Source organism: Scleropages formosus, chromosome 13, assembly GCF_900964775.1.
Source record: "Scleropages formosus chromosome 13, fSclFor1.1, whole genome shotgun sequence".
NCBI lineage: Eukaryota > Metazoa > Chordata > Actinopteri > Osteoglossiformes > Osteoglossidae > Scleropages > Scleropages formosus.
Genome location: NC_041818.1, coordinates 24341444 through 24362503, shown reverse-complemented (window position 1 = coordinate 24362503; position 21060 = coordinate 24341444). Strand labels below are relative to the sequence as shown.

Below are 21060 nucleotides of genomic sequence, written 5' to 3'. Positions count from 1 at the left end.
CTCCTCTCCCCCCCATTAGGTCGTTCCATGACTTGGAGGGGTGGAAGTATGTGGTATGGTGCAGCAACTGAGGTGTATGTTTAGTCAGAACCTTGTACCAGTGATAAAAGGATAGAATGAGCCCTTTGGGGTTGCAAATGAGCCCATTCACATTACCTTAAATAGCAGTGTATTGTAACTTTACAGACATTTGTATAGTTTTGGAACAGTTTTTAAAGGAAAATTGTGCCTGTCACTTTTTTTATTTTCTTTCTGTGAAAAATAAAGGCAAACATTTAATTTGCTCCCAGTATAAATGTGAAAACATCTGTAGGTTTAGACTTGAACAATGTCAGCTACTCCCTTTCAACATTCCATAAGTTTATTTACAGTAGTAACATTTTGCACAAATATACATGCTGAACTGACTTTACAAAAAAAGTAGAAATAAAACACATTTTCTGTTTTAGTCTGAGAAGGAAGTATGTTTGATTGTTTTTCAGAGACGGTCCCTACTCAACCTGTGTCAAATCCAGTAATCAGTTGGCATTCAGTTATCAGTTTACATTCACCATTGTTGTTGTATCTTGTTTCCAGTATACTGACAGAAGTGAAAGTATGTTAAAGAAGGAAGAGCAAGCTGAGCATTTCTTGGAATTTCTGAAAGCACAGTTTTGGATCTTGACAGCTGTGACCAGTAGGATTTGGCAGTCAAACGGGTATTCTGGTCTCTGATTAAAATCCACTGAAAGGCGGAAGTCTGTCGGTGCCCACAAGTGGGTGTGTTATTTACCTGCAGCCCTTGGGGAGGAAAGCACTGCTCTGTCACTCATTGATCCTTATTCCAGCATGTAGCTGATGCCTCAATCTAACTGCAGAAAAATGTAACTTTGACAGCAGACTGGTCTTTGCTCCAGTTAGAAGTTCTCCTTGTTGAAGTAGAATTTTATCCCGCGAGGATCTACCACTGAGAACTTTGCACATTTCTTCTCCAGGGTCTTGGCAAGTGCTTCAGGACCACACAGAAAGGTACCAACAACTGACCTGCACATAAACAAAATGTTTCAAAGTCATCTTTTCCCGTAAAGTTCTACTTAAACAGGGATCTGGTTTAACCTGAATCTTTTTAAAAAAAAAAAAAAAAAAAAAGGCTGCATGCACCTAGGAGTACTTGGTCTCCTTGGTAAAGGCTTCAAAGATAGTTTCCTAGTTACACATCTATTTCCTTATGAAAATGTCAAAATACTTCCATTTAATGCATTAATTTTATGAGCCATCAAATGTAATGGGCTTATCCCGTGCAACAGAACTCACGTGGGGTGGTTGTTGCGGATCTCTGTAAACTCGTTGTCCCAGTGGGGCCGGCCGTAGTAGGTCTTCTGCTTGAGGCCGGTAACCACGTCTGTGTCTTTGTCAAAATGCACCTTCACGTGAGCAGCCTGGAAGGACATCAGAGTCCAGGAATATTCTCATTTTTTCCTCCCTTCTGGTTATAAGTATTATAGCAAGATCCTTGTAAAGGGCTTTGACTGTCCTCAGATCTACTGCCTAGACCTGGAGTGACCTACATGGCTTTGGTCCCATCCAGTGAGGAAGAGTTTGTACGTGAGGAAGCTGCCCATCCCTCGCTCCTCCATCTCCCGCTCCAGCACTTGCAGCAGGTCTGCGAACCACTCGAAGGCGTGGGTCTCCCGGCACAGCCAGTAAAAGTATATCTGGAACAAGGAAATCATCTCAGCCGTTAGCTCTAAAACACAAAGCCCATTCATCAACGACACCCAGGAATTCTGCTTTATCTTCTTCGTGAGCTGTGAGGTTGGGTGTTACACAAGACATGCTCTTAAAATCAAGGCGAAGCCTGTTGAAATTCGATTAAAAATGTCAGAGCTAATCTTTTTCCACACAATCAGAAGGGAAACCTGCATGTAGATGGTAAGTGGGTGTGTGCGGTACGGTACCTTTCTCGTTCGCAGTGTGGGATTTGACTCTTTGAACTTGTACCAGATGGACTTCAGGATAGAAGCGAAAGGAGTCACACCGATGCCACAGCCAACCAACATGCTGACCTCGTAGTCAAAGACGTCCTCGCTGGCGGTGCCGAATGGGCCGTCCACTCCTATTCTGAAGTGGGGGAGGGGCACCTCAATTTTAGCACAAGCCATTGCCTTTGAAAGCACTTCTGTTTTGACCCGGACTTTTAATATTTGGTTATCAGATTTCTTTCAACTCCCAAAATTAACTTTATTGAATAAAGTTTGTAAAATCATGAGAACTGTCTTGTAAACACGTGAAAAATGAATAAATTAATATACAGAATTCAATGGAAAAGGAGCTGGGCAAGGGGGTAACGTAGTGGTCGGAGCTCCTGTCTTTGAATCCGATTTCACCGGTTTGAATCTCTTCTACTACAGTGGTACTTGCCCTAAATCACTCTAGTAGAATTGCCCAACTGTATAAATGAAGAAATCACTGTAGGAAGCTAAACATTTTAAGTGGCTTTGGAGAGAGGTATGGGCTAGATGAATAAATATAAAAAAACATCCCTCAAAATCAATTTCTAACCAATCAATTCTAATTACACCTCAAGCAATAACAGAACTAGGCAATTCTTCATCAGTTATCCATCGAATAAAACAAAGCCCATAATCATCAAATCCATCACTTAAATGCATCATGGTGAAACATCAGGGTCAAGTTCAGTTATCAAGAGTTTGCTGGAGTCTTATCCTGTCTTGGATCTGAACTTACAACCTTGCGGTCTGAAATCTGATACTTGGGAGAGGTTCTTACTTGGGGCCCTGGGCTCCTTCCGGAAGTTTCTCCACCATGCTCATGAGCTTTTCCGTCCAGTCACCTACGACGCGGATGTGGACGCTGAAGAAGTCCTCTTCGGGTGCGGAGGTCATGGTGAAGGGGTGCCACTCCAGCTGTGAGATGTCCGGACAGTTGAGGAACACGTACTGACCGACCTCCATCTTGAAGCCCGCCTTCACCAGCTGCAGCTCGAGCACCTTGGAGGGCCGGATCACGATCTGCCAGACAAAGCAGACAAGATCGATTAGGTCGTGGGTTCAAGTCCCAGGAAGCGCAGTGCAGTCGTTCTCCTGAGAAATCCTACCTGACCTGCTCCAACACTGAAAGCTCCACGAACCGGTCAAGTGCAAAATCACATGTCCAGATGCAATCTTATTTATAATAATGCAAATCAGTGCCACTTTCGTTTTGGAAAGGCAAGGGCTGGAGCCGGTTACCTTCCGGTACGTGACTGTCTGCATGTAGCGGACAAACCGGACGATGCGCTCGCACAGGTACAGGACCATAGGACCGATGACCCACATCCAGGTCTGTAGGGGGCGGAAGAGGGAAGCCATGAAGCAGATGCGTGAGTGTTTATATGAATGTTCCTAAATCGTTAATGTTAATCATTGTGAACCATGAGGTCGAGGAGGAGAAGGTGTGGAGGTCCTTACCTGTGGGAAACCACCTGCAAACTGCGGTATGGGGCACTGGGGGATCAGACCCCAGTTGGCTGGCTGGTCTTCGCAGAAGGAAATGTTGTGCGGTGGGTCAGTGGTTTTCACGCTTCTCACGATACGTCTGATCAAGGGAATGGAGGGAACGGGGAGTTCGAGGTTGGTTCCAACAGTAGAAAGCTTGACGCGAACCCCTCACCGTGCCCAGAATGGAACCGTGATTTCGGCAAGGGTTACCCACCCAGCGCCGTGGAAGACGAGCCCGGCGAAGAAGATGATGAAGAGGTGGTGGGTGTACCAGAAGACCTCGAAGTAGCAGCGTCGAATAATCTCCATGGATGAGGTTATCATGAGGATGAGCGCCAGGGTGATGATGACCCCCGTGAGCCCGGCGATGGTGGTGAACACCACGTAGGTCGGTGTCTGGAGCACAGGAGGTGAATGGAAGAGCGATCAGGACGATAATCGCCTGCTGCTATAATAACCCTAACGGTAAATCCAGCGTCTGTACGGCCGCAAAAGTCTCGGGGGGAGGGGCTTACGGTGGAAGTGGAGCGAATGGGGTTCAGGAAGGTTTGGTTCGCTTCGTCGCCCAACTCCGAGAGCTCGGTGCTCAGCTCGTCGCCCTTGCCTTGCCTGCTGTTGTTGAAGCGCTCCATGTTGAACAGATGGGCGATGGTGTGCACGGCTTCCGGCAACAGAGACCGAGACGGCAATGTGAGCTCAAGCCGGAGATCCCACATGGGACATTTCTCAGTTCGCATTTACCCTCCCTATGCGTTAAAGCGTGGACGAGACCTGGCTATGCACATGCATGGACCAGACAGTCCATAGTGAACAAAACACATGAAACTTGACCTTTTGCCCTTTTTCCACTGCCGTAACCAGGAATGACACCTGGACCGAAACCTGACATTATGAACGTTTGACAAATTATGAACGTCTGACTTGCATTATTTTAACTGGGATAACATCTCCGAGCTGACTTTCTAGAGTCGGACACATTCACGAAGTGCAGGTCCTTGAGCTGTCACTAGGTAAACGCTTGGATTCTACGGAGTCTTATCTTTATCTTAACTTTGGGACGTGGGACTTATGGTTAACGCCAACGTGCGTGTGGAAATGTGCGGAAACGCACATTCGAAGGGGATGCGATCGGGAGAGAGACTCGTACCTGTCATCAAGGCGATCATGTAGGCCACGAGCTTGTGGAACGTCAGGTTCTTGTCCAGCTGCTTCCTCAACGATCTCCCGCAGCACTGAAACGTTGGAAAGACGTTAACGGCGGCTCTTCCACATTTCCAGCCCAAACCTTTTAACCTGAGACGCACGTCGCTTTGGAGAAAAACATCTTTTAAACAAATGTTAAATTTAGATTAAGATTATATTTATATAATATTATTATATTAATATCATATTTATATTTTACAAAATGTAAATATAAGCACTGCCTATACCCATAAATGCATTACAAATTTATATTGGATATGTACATTTAGGCTGAAACATTTGTGTCCACTTGAGACAGTAGGTAGCATTGTGGTTCAGAGCTGCTGCCTTTGGACCCAAAGATCGCAGGTTCGAATCCCACCTCCAGCCGAAGTACCCTTGAACAAGGTACTTACCCTAAATTGCTCCAGTAAAATTAGCCAGCTGTATAAACAGGTAAATAATTGTAAAGTAGCTTAACATTATAAGTGGCTTTGGAGAAAAGCATCAAATAATGGGTTTGCAACTTAAAAACTCCACTATAGGTCAGCAAAATCACAGAAAAAAATAGAGTGAGTAAATACATAAATAATAAAAACGGCTATTATTTGACTAATGAGAATGACTTTATTTTACATTTATCAGCTGGTATCACTGTAAAGCGCCGTATCCTGCGTGACACGGTGGCTCAGCATCGCTTTCAGCAAACGTTCCAGAATAACCCCGGATGTTTTCATAAATATAACAATAACGTGTAACAATTTGTTGTAATAATATCACCGTGTTCTCAGGCCTTAGTAGTTCAGTCAAAGGAAAATAAAGGTGGAGCAGAAACTGGTTACGAAATTTGTAAAAGTCCTTGCCCAGGAGGCACTACATCAAATTCCTGGAAATTACTAGAAAGCTGCAGGGTGAGCCTCTGGCTTTCAGGTTAATACTGTATGATGACATCATCAGATTTTATTCATTAATTCATTTGTTGGATGCTTTTCTCCAAAGTGACTTTTACTCTGAAGCTACTGACTGTGATTTACCCGTTTTTAGAGGTGAGGAATTTTCACTGGAGCAACTGAGAAAGGGTTCCTCAAGGGTCTCGAACCAGTAACCTGCAGGCAGCAATTCCATTTCCTTAAGCGTAACTGCTGTGTGCAATATCTCACTCATTTATACAAGATGGTATTTTACCGGAAGGTGGTGACTCACCGTGAAATTTCCCCGGATGAGAGAGAGCAGGTTGCGGCACACGGGCAGCAGGATCAGCATGCAGTTGAAGTTGAGGACGGCGGCCGGAGCTCGAGCCCACGACAGCCCGGACTGCAAGGTCACAGAGAGGCCCTGAACACCCTGCTTGCTCATCGACATACACATCGCCGATCCTTCATCGTCCCTTCGAATCCACTCTGAATCCACTTAGTGTCCCCATGGCAACAAACTGAGGCTCAAACTGGTGTTCGGTCCTGGTACTTAGGTCAGTACCACCGTGACCACAGTAATATCATTTGTGGACATTACATGGGGCCTTGCAAATAGACATGAGGATAATATATTACTGGCCCCCATTTCCATTAACCACTTGTCCAGTGCAGGGTCACGGTGGTCCGGAGCCTCTCCCGCAAAAATAGAGTGTGAGGCAAGGTACGCCCTGAAGGGGACACCAGTCCACCTTGAGGCAGACACACACACACACACACACACACACACACACACACTGCAGGCAGTTTAGAGGCACCAGTTCACCTGAAACACATGTCTATGACGCTCCAGCGCTACCTGCTGCGCCATCCTACTGCCCTATTAAAATAATTTTTATTACCGTATTTACTCGAATATAACTCGCACTTTTTTTAAACCCAAAATTTTAAGTTAAAAAATCGGAGTGCGAGACATATGGGGGAATTTTCGGAAACTAACGTTTTTCAGGAAAAAATTAAATTGACGTTTATAATTAAATCCTTAGTATTCATCAGTTGCTCACATTATTTATAAAATGAATGCATTTAAAATTTTAATTATCGACGTTATTTATGATCGGCATCTCACCTTCATCACGCGATACAATTGAATCTTTAGTTCAGTGCTTCTGTAATTACGGTTAATTAAGCGACATAAAAAGCGGAGCGCGAGACGGACAACAAGGGTGGGCCGCTGACGCACGTGATTGGTGCGCTATTAACAAAAGATCGCGCGACTCAACAACACAGGCAGGTCGACGATTGTTGAAACGCTGATTCTCTTTCACCGAATTCCGAAATATATGAAACTGCCGTAACAACATTGATAAACTATTTATTACAGCTTTAACTCTTTTTCATGTGCGAGGTATATGCGAAACTTTTAAATTTCTTTTTTTCGTAAAGGAAAATTAGGGGGTGGAAGATCAAGATACGCGAGGGCGAGATATATTTGAGTAAATACGGTATTACTAGTATTATTATTATTGGTACACTACAGGTATAATGAGAGTGGCACAATGATCAGTTATTGAACAGGACACTACAGGACACACATAAACCGTGTGTGTGTGAGAGAGAGAGAGAGAGAGGCAGAGGGGGCACGTGCCACTCACCCCTACGATGTGTCGGGTGTAGAGAAACTGCAGCCCGTGGTCGTAGAAGAGGTAATAGTAGACAAAGAGGAAGGTGTTGATGCCCATCCACAGCACCTAGGGGTCCGCAGGGGGAAAGAGCTCCTGAGGACGGAGCGCAACTCCACACATCCCCCCCCCCCACCACCCGTATCATATAAGAAATATGATAGAAAAATAATATGTATATTATTACATCATCATGTTTCAACGAGAACGTACGCTTGTACATACAGCATCTCCACGTGTTATTTCCCTTATTTCTCTTTCGTGTCCCTGTCGGGACAATTTTGCGTGATGGAGAAAATCTCCGGTCACAATAATTAAACATTGATGGAGCGTGCGCGCGCGTTTACACTGTGACTGTTACGTTTTACGCAAAAACATCCGATGGCCCCTGAGGGGATCATTTCCAATTTAATTACGTCCCGATTCAATTTTTCATTATAATATCGAGCTGATTAAACCGCTAATACCACCAATGACAAAACTGCATTAACAATGAATGAATGATAAAAGCAATAATAATAATAATAGTGATGATGATGATAATAACGATAGTGAACAAGTCGGATGAGATCATGTTGTTTTACTGAACCCGCGCTCACCAGTATGAAGGCTGACAGCCCGTGGTTGATGATCCAGTTGCTCATTGCTGGGGGTCGCGATCCAACACGCTTCCTGCTGCGCGCTCGCGCTCCACGATTTGTTTGAGTTCCGACTGAGCGGCCCCGAGGAGCGCTCCTTTTTACCTTGCTGCAGACTCCGCCTCTCCACTCTCACACACACACCCTATTTTTCTGTCTTAGTTTGTTTTCCCCTACTCTCTTACTGCTCTACTTTATTATCTTGCTTGATTTTCTATTTTTATACTTAAATGTGTTTTATGTGGCTGTATAAGGAACTCAGGGAAAAACTAATTTCCCTTGTATTGCACAGCAGTATAATGACGACAAAGTCTTCAGTTCAGTTCAACCTTAGGGACAACCACACAGCTACACACACCTGCAAACATCTCCATGCCGCATCACACACACATATCGATGCAGCGGCACTGTCCGCCACACACACACACGCTCACCTGGGTGTTGCGGTAGTGGTGGTGGGGGGGTTAACATACACTTGCTTTCCAGGGTGTGGTCCTCTAGGAAATTCCAGAGGAGGAAGAGAAGCACATTTTCCTTTTTACATCCGCGTGTTTTACTGATGGCAGCGCAAAATTCCTGTTGGGGAGGAAACACACAATGGGCTGTATTCACACAGAGGTGTGCGACTGCGAAAGGGTGGAAACTCGCTACACCTTTGCATACATGATCATCATCGCCTGTCCAATATCTGATGGACACATCAGTCTCACGAATCTTCCCCCCCTCCTGTATTTGGGGACTTCCATCTATGAGTTGCAGCAGTTTGGGGGGGATAAAGATAAAAAAAACCAATAATTAATAATAAACCCTATTTAGACAGGCCACAACCTGCCCTTGTGACACTTTTCCCAAATTTGGTCGCTCATGATGTCATCTCACCCTTCCTTTCATTAATTGCAGGAGAAGGGTTAGGAGGGGGGGGAGGAAAAAAAAAAAAAAAAAAAAAAACCACACACACACACACACACACACACAGTGTGGTTTGTATTTAGATCAGTTTATTTAACATGCACATTTTCAAAATGCAAAAAAGTCACAGCGGCATTTCCGTGCAAATAAGACACACCAGCCAGGCATGGAACACACATTTAAAAAAAAAAAAAAAGCACAAAGGCACTTGGGCGGTGCAGGAAAGGGGTTCGAATTCACTGAAACGGGCAGTGAACTCGCAGCCTCTGCACTTAAATTCACCACCTGGCACAAGGAAGTAGCTACTTTTAAAGTATCTTTCCCCTCCGCATCTGAATTCCGAGCTTCTGGGGAGCAGCTGAAACAACCTGCTGGTTTCCCCCCCCTCCCAAAAAGCCACCTTTTTCCCCTCCCGAGAAATGCCTTGGAACACTCATCACACTCAAGTTAATCCGCAGACACTTCTTCACTTCCACCAGTATCGAGAACAGACAGCGGACAGCAGGCCCCCCTGCTCCCCCACCCCATCCCACCCTCCACTGATGCTGAACAGCTGGAAGTGTCTGTAGACACCTGGTGCAGAGCCCCAAACACCTGGCTGGGCAGGTTACAAAGCCCCACTTGTTCAAGGGCTGCATCAGTGTAACATTTCTTAATTCGGAGCAATACATTCCCGCATCTTATGTGACATTTCTCAAAAAATTGCATCCTTTAACGTATAAAGTATATCTTGTTCTCCTCTGAAAGTGCAGTGCAGATACGGTGTAGGAGCCGGAGGTCCGAAGAGCTCATTAGCCCCTCGATGAGGACCAAATTCTGCTCATACGGGTGCATCATGGATTCTGGGTGTGACTGCCCTGGTCGGGGAGCAGTAGCGGCTCGATCCCAGGTGAACGGCTCCAGTAAGACGAGGTCGGGCGCGAGCGGTCGGGGGTCGAACCTTCGGTCCCGTCGCCAACGCGGCCTCTTGGCGGTGCCGTTGCGGCGCGTACAACCGGGAGCCGTCGGTCAAGCCGCGTCCATGATGTCGTCGATTATGGCCGTCTCCCGGTCACCCAGCTGGCTGGTGAGGTCGGGGGGGGCGTCCCCCTGCAGGCTGAGCGCCTCGTCCGCGTCGGGCTGCGCCGGGGCGCCCCTCCGGCAGCACACGCAGCGCAGGCAGTCGCCCACGTTGTGGCGGAAGAGGCTGCGGCACGGGTGGCAGTACTGGTAGAAGAAAAGCATGAAGAAGACGGCGAGGCCGTAGCAGATGACGAGCTGCGCCACGAGGAGCGGCGCGCACACGTACTCGTAGTAGTCCGTCCGGAAGAAGTACCAGAGGACGACGAGCACCACGTTCTCCACGAAGCGCGCCGAGTAGTAGGCGGCCAGCTGACCCCACCGCGGCCGCTTGTCTATGAGGTCCCGGTCGGCCAAGTCCAGCTGCACGGCCGACCAGGAGAAGACGTTGATGCAGGCGTAGAGGAGCGTCACCATGCACAGCACGACCACGGTGCCCAGCTTGCTGAAGTTCTTCTCCACGTTCTCGGGCAGCGAGGCCCTCCTCGTCCAGAACTCCACCCAGGGCAGGAAGAAGAAGAAGAGCAGGTTGCCCAGGGCGATGAGGACCACCCAGTAGGTGAGCGCCGTGCTGAAGAGCACCAGCGCCGAGACGCGCACGGCGATCTCGAGGCCGCGCCATAGCACCAGGCACAGGTAGGCCGCCGGTCGCATCCGCACCTTGTAGTCGTCGTACTTGATCTGGATGGCCAGGACGCTGCAGACCAGGGCCCCGTAGGTGATGGAGAGGAGTGTGATGGCCATGAGGACGACTGGAACACGAACATACGCACACAAATAAAAAGAAGGGGGCAAGTTAAGACACGGCTCCTTTAAGAGTCTTACGCAAATGACCACCGGTCAGTCCACAGGGCTGCTCTCCCACCTCGGCTTATGAGAACCTCCTTCTCCTGGATGGTGGCGTACAGTTGCAACGTGAGCTGGGGCGTGGAGCCCAGGAAGGCCTGGATGACGGCGGTGCGCTTGAAGGCGTTGCGGTGGACCGCCAGCTTGCGCTCCGAGTGGCCGATCTCCCACTCCATGGGCGTGGCCTGTCCTTTCTTCAACTGCATCTTCCTGGAAATGGTGACATAGGGCTCCTCCTTCCTGCCGGCCTGCAAGTAGATCACCAGGGCTTCGATACACCTGCACAGTCGAAACATGGAGCGGAGCAGAAGAGATCATCAGGCTGGAATATGAAGGAAAAAAAAAAAATACAAAACTCAATTTGACCTGTAATTTCTGTAATGGACAGAGGTGCGTTTCATATATTTATATACATACGCATACAATATATTTGTAATATTAGATTCTGTGCAATTTATGGCATTCTAAGACTAAGGCAGAGCAATACAAGTTGAAATGTAAAAAAAAAAAAAAAAAAAGGTTTCAATTTCACCAAAGAATCTTCATTTACAGAATATTTCATTCTTTTGACTAAATATTCTGGACAGTGTCCTCTATGATTATAATGAAATTTCTGTGTTATTACCAGTAACGACCACAAGAGGTCGCTGTTCGTTGGTAGAATGTTACATTGACTCAATTTGCTAATATTTCACTGTCAAATACAGTGCAGTTTACAAAGGACAAGATTATGTGACAAACCACAAAACATATTTGACTTTTACATTGTGTTTATCAAAAGAATTTCCCCATAGATATAAATCCATTACCCTAGTTTAAATATTTACTCATTCAAGCACTTAAATAGCACCACGCTAACAATCTAATCAGTTCATCTTGTTCAAAAATTTACTTCTATGACAATATGCAGGAGGAAGGAGGGGGAAAAAAAAAAAAAAAAAAAAAAAGTGAAAAAGCTTCTTTAAATTTTTGTGCATGAGAAACAGTCAAAGAGAGGAAAGAGGTTATGAGAAGTAGCACTTTTTTAGGTCACCTATTTGTGTGTGTGGAGATAGGAATCCCCAGTGAGACTGGATTCACTCCAAAACTGTGCAGTGGTGCTCTCTCATACACACAGGGCGTTGCCGCCGCTGCAGCTTTATCAGAGCGGAACGTGTGTGTCGCAGTAAACCCCCCCAACCCCCCCAACCCCCCCAGGCCTGCAGCAGTCACTCATCCCCAAGTAGCTGCCAAGGTGAAGTAGAGCAGGACGAGTGCATAGAGGCGACACACGCTGACAGTTTCACAGTTTCAGTATCGGTTTTGGAGGGAAAAGCGGGATGCTGTGCGCCTGCGGAGCAGTAGGGGGCGCCGTGTGCGACTACAGACAACACCCCCGGTGGCCTGAGCTCATTCAGAGACTGTTCTGCTGGACACCTGGAAAATAGTTCAACCTGTGACAGTTTGCAGGCAGGCAACATTGAATCATGTCAAACAAGGTAACCGGAGTACAACACCTCTTCCCTGAGGGTTGAGCCAACTCCCTCCTGTTCGATCAAGGCACCAACCCCGAAGCGACGCAGTAAAATCAGCCAGCTGCACAAATCACTGCAAGCAGCCCCGGGTACAAACTTGTGCTGCGAAGTGTAATCGACAGTAATACCGCCCTCTTTCCGTTACCGCGTTTTCCCGAAAGCGCTGAAATGATGCTGTGAACCAACTTGGACGAAGGTGTCGCTTTAAAAAAAAAAAAAAAAAAAAAAAAACCCCCACCAACAATAACTGTGTGCAGAAACAATGCGACACACAGGGGTGAGCAGAGCTACACAGGCCATGACTGCGAAAACCATACCTATACCGCGGTACTCATTTTACTGGTCCAACATGATCAAATGTTACAGCATCATTTACCCATGTCACAGAGATCTAGTAAAAATTCAAGTAAAAAAGGCAGCAGGTGGCATGGTGGTTAGAGCTGCTGCCTTTGGACTCAAAGGATTTGGGTTCAAATCCCACCTCCTGCTGTAGATCCCTTGTTCAAATATTTACCCTGAATTAGTATGGTAAAAATTACACAGCTGTATAAACGGGTGAATCGGTGTGAACGGCTTAATTTAGAAAGTTGCTGCGGGGAAGAGTGAGCGAAGTGAGCAAATGTGGGGGTAAAAACGGTGTAATTGTAGGTCGCAGGCTGTGGGACGGCCTCGGCGCGACTGTCCCACATACAGACGCTGCTCCACTGTCCACCAGCTGAGCTCCAGCAGGATGCATCGAAGATGCTCTAACCCACATTTTTACTCCCCACCACATGGGGGGGGGGGGGGGGGGGGTCGATGTCTGGCCCATCAAGGCCACGGGATGTTGCTGGTTCGAGTAGAACCTCAGTTCACCCTTCGTTCCAAAGAGACCGAAAACGTTCGCGCATCAGTCCATGAAAGAGCAACAGACAGCCTGTTTCAAACAAGTAAACTCATATTGACTTCATTTATTCACTTTTCTCCAGTGCCAACATGTTTACGCTGATTTAACCACTAATAGAGCAGGGACAGGGGGTGCGGTGGCGCAGTGGGTTAAACCGGGTCCTGCTCTCCGGTGGGTCTGGGGTTCGAGTCCCGCTTGGGGCGCCTTGCGATGGACCGGCATCGCATCCTGGGTGTGTCCCCTCCCCCCTCACGCCCTGCGTTGCCGGGTTAGGCTCTGGCTCCCCGCGACCCCGAATGGGACAAGCGGTTCAGACAATGTGTGCGTACAGCAGGGTCAGGGGAATTTTTACTGTATCAAACCAGGGAAAGTACCTTGATCAAGTGCACTATACCAGCAGGTGGGACTTGAACCTGCAGCTTCCAAGTTCAAAGTAGGGCGTGGGGGGGGGGCTTCTAAACACTGCACCACCAGTCATTCTCGCGGTCCGAAGAGGGACCGAGTGGCGCCTTCAACGAGCACCGACACCCGGTCCGGGGCGGAGCCCTGGTGCTGCTGCACAGTTACCTTGACCGCTGACCCGGTACAACCCAGCCGACCTTCTGTGCTGCTCGCAAACGCATGTCTTTGCGAGATGCCAACACTGCAGCTCTGTTCTGCTGAAAGGAAAACACCCTGTGCACCCCCCATCCCCGCTCCCTTGGCCATTACATCATCACTCTGAACCACAGTGTCAACACAGTGTGGTCTCTACAGCTTCCTCTCACTGCGTAAGGAAAAGGACTTCGGTTCCAACAACTACAAGCAGATGATTCGGAAGAGGTTGGAAACGCCTCTCAATTTGATTCACATGAAGAAAATTATGTACAGTCCTCCCTCCCCCCGTTAGCAATAACTTCCTGCCCAATGCAGGGTCACGGCGGTCCAGAGTCTACCCCGGAAGACTAGGGTGCGAGGCAAAGTACAACCTGGACAGGAGGCCAGTCCATCTCTCGCGCGCTCTCTCACAGACACAAGTCAACAGTCCAACTGGAAACCATCTTTAGACTGTGGGAGGAAACCAGAGCACCTGGAGCAAGCCCACGAGATCGTGGAGAGAACGTGCAAACTCCGCGTAGACCGAGCCAGAGTCGAACCCGCAGCGCAGGAGCCGTGAGGCACCAGCACCACCTGCTGTGCCACCGATGTGCAAACCCTGATCGCGATCGGAACTCGCAGTTGACTGCATTCGGTCAACAGGGGGCGCTCTGCACGCGGCCTCAGTGCTCCTGCACAGGACAGCAGCAGCAGCTGCAGCAGCTGCAGCAAGGGCTCGACTATTTCCTAAAGGATCCTAAGGCCATGAGCTCAAGCCCAACCCGCCCAAAGGTGGAGTTCCAGAAACTGAGCTCACTGGGTTCAGGATGTTGCACTTACTGTGTAGAAAACACACACATCTGCGCTCACGCCCGACGCGGGTTCACGATTCCCCTCGTGACACAATCGGATTAAGAAACGCCGTTACACAACTCAGATCCTTAACAGAGAGCATGTGGTTCTGCTAAGTGTGAGATGAGGAAGCCCTTGCTTGCTCCCTACGCCCTGCCCACGTCTGCACAAGTACACACGCAACCACACACACACACACACACACACACACACACACACACAACGCTGGAAAGGAGTGTAAAGGGCTCTGGGGAAACACACAGCGCTGACCAGATGAGCAACTGGTTACGTGCTGGGAAGGAGGACAGAGCTTCGTGACCTTCTGCCACAAAACTTACAACATGTTTAAATACCCTCCCATTTTCATCAACTTTTTTTTTTTTTTTTATTTATTTTTTTTTAAATGCAAGGCTGCAGTGGTCTGGAGCCTATCCCAGAAACAGTGTGAGGCAGGATCAACCCTGGATGGAATGCCAGTCCATCAAAGAACGCAAACATACATACACGCAGCAACTTAGAGTCACCAACTCACCTGGAACCGTTCTTTGGACTGCGAGAGGAAACCAGAGCACCCAGAGGAAATCCACGCACACATGGGAAAAACATGCAAACTCCACACAGACTGAACTGTATCTGCTGTCACCTGTGTCCACTAAACACATCAAAGGTACACAAACTAACGATAAAAGATGGAAACGTCAAAATTAATGTTCAGCTGCTCCGTCTACACGCCCCTATCACTATCTGCACCTGAAAGCCTACAGGACCTCTTCACTCCCGACACCCCAGCAAGATCGGTACGCTAACTGCCCCTCCCCCCAGGTCCCACTCCCAAAGGATCCCAAATCCAAACAGCATAGGTTCTCGGTTTTGCCTCCGATGTGGTGGGATGACCTCCCTCCGCTCCTCAGGGCTGCTGAATCCTTCCCAACATTCTAGAAGGGTCTGCAAGAGGTGAGCTCTGACACCCACTTTTCTCCTGACCCCCCGACACAGTCACAAACGTGCATCCCACAAGCTTTCAAAACCACCTATATTTCAGTTCCACACATGGAAACGGGGCTCTTGCACAAACCGACTGTCGGTCTGTATCCATAGCACTTCGCCTGCTCTGCTTGTTGGGGAAAGGATGGCCAGCGGACAGACCTGATGGACGGTTTCCCTTTGGAGAAAATGAAATCCTCAGACATCTTGGCTCCCTGGTGTTGGTTCCAGGAGGATAATAATAGACGGCGACCGGGGATGAACCCTGGTCCGGATCCAAGAGACACACCTCTGACCAGCTGCTCCGCACGACAGGCGGCGCCGAGACTCCAAATCTCCGCGTTGAGCCCGTGCGTCCCTTCCAACTGCTACCGTTCACTCCGAACGCCCCTGATTTGCAACCTGCCGGAGATCCTCTTTCCGGCACTTCCTGTTCAATTAAACATTCGCTGAACAAAAGAGCAACATCCCCACGGTCATAGATCACATAGCTGGGGGGTGGGGTGGGGGGGCTCCTCTATCCAGCGAGCCAAAGAGAAACAATGGATCTCGGCTGAATTTCCCGTTACAGTAGAGCCTCCGCTATCTGGCCTCAACAGCGGCAGAAGGAGAAATGCAGACAGTACGGAATGCAAATGTCATGTGAGCTGGGCTGTTTGGACACACACTGTTAGACACTCCCACTCATGGAATTAAAAGCTATAAAAACCTTCAATTCTCCCTTTTCAGACCCGGGTGGAAACCATTATTTCAGTGTTTCTAAAATAAAAACTTTAAAGTGAAAACTACAGCATTTACATTTATTTATTGAGCAGACACTTCTCCAAAGCGACTTCCAATGAACTCTCTCACACACACACACACACACCTTATTCACCGCAGTGACTTACACTGCTAGATACACTACTTACACTGGGTCACTCATCTATACATCAGTGGAACACACTCTCTCTGTCACACACTATGGGTGAACAGTATGTCTTCAAACTGTGGGAGGAAACCAGAGCACCCTAAGACTTACATTGCTAGATACTAGATACACTATTTACAATGGGTCACTTGTCCATACATCAGTAGAACACACTGTCAGTCAGACACTATGGGGGAACCTGACCAGCATGTCTTTGGAGTGTGGGAGGAAACCAGAGCACCCGGAGGAAATCCACAGACACGGGGAGAACATGCAAACTCTGCACAGACCGAGTGGGGATTGAACTCATGTCCTCTCGCACCACCCAGGCGCTGTGAGACAGCAGCGTTACTCGCTGTGCCACCATACCACCCAGTACTAATAAATGGTCAGAAATTAGTTTTAAAAAAAGTGCGGAATAACATTTATAAAAGAGCGAATGTCACTGCTTGATGCTGGACACGGTGCTAAACTGGACAGATTTTCAATCGAAGGCATTTTGAGACTGAGAAGTTCTACAAATTATTAAATAATTGTAGGTCCCCTGGGACAAAAGTAGCTAAAGCTAAATAATGGTCAATATTTACTAGTGAAAACAATAAGACCACTGATCACGCAGTAATGCTGTAATGTCATCAAAAGAGGAGATTAATGTGTTATGGACTGATAAATATCACCGACATCTCCCCAGACGTCCCTGAGAACATTCACTCGCTCGCCGTCAGTCACCACCTGTCCAGCGCAGGGTCACGGTGGTACGGAGCCTATCCCAGAAAGTACAGGGCGCAAGGCAAGATGCGTCCTGGATGGAAGACCAGCCCATCACAGGGCAATGACACACACTCAATCTCTGTCTCTCTCTCACACACACACACACACACACACACACACACACACACAAAACAAAAAGTGGCAGTTTTTTGTCACCAACTCACCTGAAACACTTCTTTGGACTGTGGGAGGAAACCAGAGCACCTGGCGAGAACCCAATCGAACCAGCCCACAACCCAAGCCCTCCCTGAAACCATGTTCCATTTTATTTATAACACATTCCTCTCACACACAGCATGTGGCTATTAAAGTTCAATGACACAATAAAGCTGCTCCTGTGACTCGAACCAGGAAACTTCTGGTCAACCTCAGTCTGCTGAACAGACAGTGATTTGACTGACATTAACCAAATCCTGGTCTACAAAGCAAGAGCTGCCTCATTACCATATTCAAATGAAGGCCTTATGTAAAGTGCAAATCTATCTCTCCCTTGCCCGTCCTTCAGGACGCGAGCCCATCTCCATCTGCCGGGCTGCAGAACACCGGCTCCACGGCTCACGATATGAGGACCGCAGTAAGTTCCGATATACACTTCATCCATAGAGTAACTAATAAAAATTAACTGGGGCCTTCCCACCGTGTGGATGTGGGTTCCAATCCCCTTCTTGCCTCGTTAGTGGCCTTCGACAAAGAGGTCCAGAGAACACACATCAGCCCTTTGGGTGTGTAATGCGGCTGAGAGTCTCTCCTCTTTGTCACTCACAGTGTGACATACGGATTGCTGGGCGCTCACAGGAGCAGGTGTGCGTGTGTGTGTGTTCACCCCTCCGTGGTTTGTGTGGGTGTCCTGCTTCGGGAACATTATACAAGAAACCGAGAAGTAAATCAATTATTCACAGGGGAAATTAACACCTAGTTAAGAGAAATATTAATATTCATACATCATATGAAGTGTTCTTGCCAACTCGGTGCCAAGTGACAATATGAATATTAATACACGACTGGTGCTGCAAAGGATAATTCGACAAATAGGGTCGAGAGGCGCAGCGTTCGGCTCACTAATGTCAGATTTTTTCCGAAACGATCCAGGGCTGTGGGTCCAGAATTGGTCATTTTAAAAAAAGATTGGGACACGGTTGGTGAACTGGAGCAACTTCTACTGGCAAGGGAACCGTGCCCGCCTGGCCTGTGGTGCAAAACGACTTTGGCTCCATCTACGTCTCTCGGATGCTGGACACCGTTTCGGACCAGAGAAGCCGGACATTGCTGGGACGACTCTTGGAGAGATTCTGTGCAGGAGCTTAAGTCCCTTTCTGTCCTTAAAGACAACAGAAATTCAGGAGGAGAGTTCACCCCCCCCAAAGGTCAAACCGGTAATGAGCCGTTCGTGGGGACAATCCTAAATGACAGAAGTGGACTCGAACCAAGAGATCAGCAGTCATTGAGTCATCCCCATGGGACGGATGTCGCTGACACACACTCCTCCCTGGTTTACACACACACACGCCTAGGAAACCAAGGAATCTTTCCAACCAAGGCGTGAAAGGTGACTAGGCAACAACCGGGGGGGGGGGGGGGGGAGAAAAAAAAAAAAAACAGCCAGCAAAATAAATGGGCATCGAACCTACAACCATGTTCAACAGCCTTGGAGGTCTTTGCACGGCGCTCCTCCTTACCTGATGAGGGGCCCCAAGAGCAGGAGGTGCAGGAAGAGCACGAGCGGCCGATCCCTGCCCAGGTCCCGGTGGATGAAGGTGAGCGCCAGCTGGGTCAGCACCGCCGGTAGCAGCATGAAGGTGATGGTGAGCGCCATCCAGAAGCGGTCGTCCGACTCGTGGTACGTGGCGCAGAGGTGCGAGGCGCTCACGATCTCGGCGCAGTACAGCAGCGTGGAGATGAGCACCCCGCACGGCGGCTGGACTCGGAGCGAATCGCGAGCGCGCTTCGGAACCGCCCCGGCGTCACGCGCGTCCCGCGCGCTCTCGGAGATCTCACAGTCCGTCACCTCGCATTCTTCATCCATTATTTACTGTAGCAGGGCTGTGTGGCGGGCGCTAGTCAGTCAGATCAAAGCCGAGGGTCCGAGCTTTTGGAGGTGATGACACTCAGCCCGTCGACGATCGTCACCGCTCCGCGGGCGCGCGTCCCCGGCGCGCCCCATCCTCACTTCTGTCAAACGGCCGTTTCCGAAGTTCTCGGCACAGTTTCTGTTTCCTGCGTTCCGCTGCACGCGTCGGCAGCCGCAGGGGAAAGATCCACGTGGGCAAACGTCGCGTGAAGCCCGTGCAGCTCAGGAGAGAAAAGTTACCCCGCTTTGTTCCGTGATCCTAGACAGCACCCCGCCATCCCCCTCCTCGCCAAAAAAAATAGGGGAGGGGGGGAAAAAAAAAAAAAAAAACCTCACGCTGGACGACGATCTGAGTGTAAAATAGTGTGCTGCGAGACAGCGCCCCAAGCGGCCACCAAGAGCACTACATTGTTTTTTGTTTTTTTGTTTCCTTACATAATTCAGCGCAGTTCACTGTTCGCGTGCACTTCAGGAGTTTACATATAAACGAGCGCACACTCGTTTGTTTTGTTAACTTGTTGTTACAGGTACAGAATAAACAGAACAGAATCTCCCCTCCGGGGGTCGGAGATGCGGCCGGCTGGTCTAACACACACTTCCTCGTTCCGATAACTAGTCCTAACCGCAACATCTATTTACTGAGGCTGTAACGAAAATAAAAGTGTGTTTTTAACTGCAGACACGGAGACTCGGGTCCGATTTCAGAAGACGGTCCTCTTGATCATGGTGAAACCCTGGCAGGAATGATGCCCGCCACCCCCGTGGCTGCGGGACACAAATATCCGCCCGAGACGGTCCATGATTTCTTCACGAGAATAAGCGACAAATTCCTCAAAAGCCACGCGTGGGGTCCGCTGTTACTGGACATGATTGGTGAGAGCAGTGAGTGTGAGTGATCATTCCGAGCAGGTGTGTTCAAACATGCTGACACCGCCGGCTCGCCGAGGCCTCCGGGTCCTAGTGCCCGCAGTGTTCATCCGCAAACACCGCGTCACTGGCGGCCGGTGCGTTCCAGCGCGTTCCAGCGCTTCTCAGAAACGCTCCAAGGAGCTGTTCGAACTTGTCATTTTGCTCTTCATTACATGAAAAAGCCTTAAACAGGTGTGGTCGTGTTTTTATGTGTGTACTGCGCAGAAATACAGTTGCAATCCAAAGGTTCTGTTCAATATGTGTTCTTTTTTGTGACCTGGTGAAGTACCAGAGGAGGATTCTTCGGGTAAAATTTGTAATTAAGTTTTTGACCCGTTGTCGTAACAATCAAGTGCTCTTAAACAAGTGTTTTTAAGTCTGTGCAACAAGTCAATGTTTCCACCACAGTCTGCTGTTGTAACTCCTTTGCTGTGACAAGTGTAAGTGAAGAAATAGTGGTACAACAGGTGAAAATTATAGTAATCATAATAATAATAGTAACAGGTCATAATACATTATATTTAGTGACATAAAAGAGATTCTTTATTTTTTACAGCTTCTTTAAAACCTTATTTGCATAAACAAAATAGTTGTGCTTTTCCCTCATCTGTTCATGCGTTAATTTTATTTTCCCCCATATTTATTCGTTGGTGTTGCTTTTCTTAAATGGATTATTAAAAATATCTCACTTCATAAGCTTCATAATATAGCAGGATGCTTCCTGCCCCCACTTTTTGTGGATTTGTACAACTGTAACAATGACTTTAGGAAATGTAACCATTTTGGCTGTACATACAGCACACGCTGTGAGCTTGTCGACTCTCCGATTGTCCATCTTGGTTTTTCTTCCCATCTTTGCATATTTCAGCTGAGGGCTGCTAAGC

The 21060-nt window shown here is 48.2% G+C and overlaps 2 protein-coding genes across 2 annotated transcripts; both read right to left on the bottom strand.

Moving 5' to 3' along the window:
* Position 1: 1 nt before the first annotated feature.
* Positions 2-7952, bottom strand: nox1 (NADPH oxidase 1). Its single transcript, XM_029257323.1, has 13 exons — positions 7854-7952; positions 7228-7323; positions 5865-5975; positions 4627-4711; positions 3995-4140; positions 3694-3875; positions 3450-3576; positions 3231-3323; positions 2770-3011; positions 1938-2100; positions 1548-1694; positions 1294-1418; positions 2-1023 (listed from the first exon to the last, which is right to left on the bottom strand). Exons 1-13 carry the CDS (start codon positions 7896-7898, stop codon positions 897-899), a joined length of 1689 nt encoding a protein of 562 aa, XP_029113156.1. The 5' UTR covers positions 7899-7952; the 3' UTR covers positions 2-896.
* A 956-nt stretch (positions 7953-8908) lies between these two features.
* On the bottom strand, positions 8909-20139 carry LOC114912103 (membrane transport protein XK-like). The gene is made up of 3 exons (XM_029257324.1): positions 18876-20139; positions 10726-10985; positions 8909-10612 (listed from the first exon to the last, which is right to left on the bottom strand). Exons 1-3 carry the CDS (start codon positions 19220-19222, stop codon positions 9810-9812), a joined length of 1410 nt encoding a protein of 469 aa, XP_029113157.1. The 5' UTR covers positions 19223-20139; the 3' UTR covers positions 8909-9809.
* Positions 20140-21060: the final 921 nt, after the last annotated feature.

Bases quoted from the DNA above. Each gene is read 5' to 3' on its own strand.
- LOC114912103 (XM_029257324.1), bottom strand. From the start codon at position 19,222: ATGGATGAAGAATGCGAGGTGACGGACTGTGAGATCTCCGAGAGCGCG. The intron at 10,986-18,875 runs GTAAGGAGGAGC...TCGACTGTGCAG, and splicing joins CTCTTGGGGCCCCTCATCAG to GTGTATCGAAGCCCTGGTGA. The intron at 10,613-10,725 runs GTGGGAGAGCAG...TTCGTGTTCCAG, and splicing joins GGAGGTTCTCATAAGCCGAG to TCGTCCTCATGGCCATCACA.
- nox1 (XM_029257323.1), bottom strand. From the start codon at position 7,898: ATGAGCAACTGGATCATCAACCACGGGCTGTCAGCCTTCATACTG. The intron at 4,712-5,864 runs GTGAGTCACCAC...CCAACGTTTCAG, and splicing joins TCATCCGGGGAAATTTCACG to TGCTGCGGGAGATCGTTGAG. The intron at 1,695-1,937 runs GTACCGTACCGC...TCCTTGTTCCAG, and splicing joins CCACACTGCGAACGAGAAAG to ATATACTTTTACTGGCTGTG.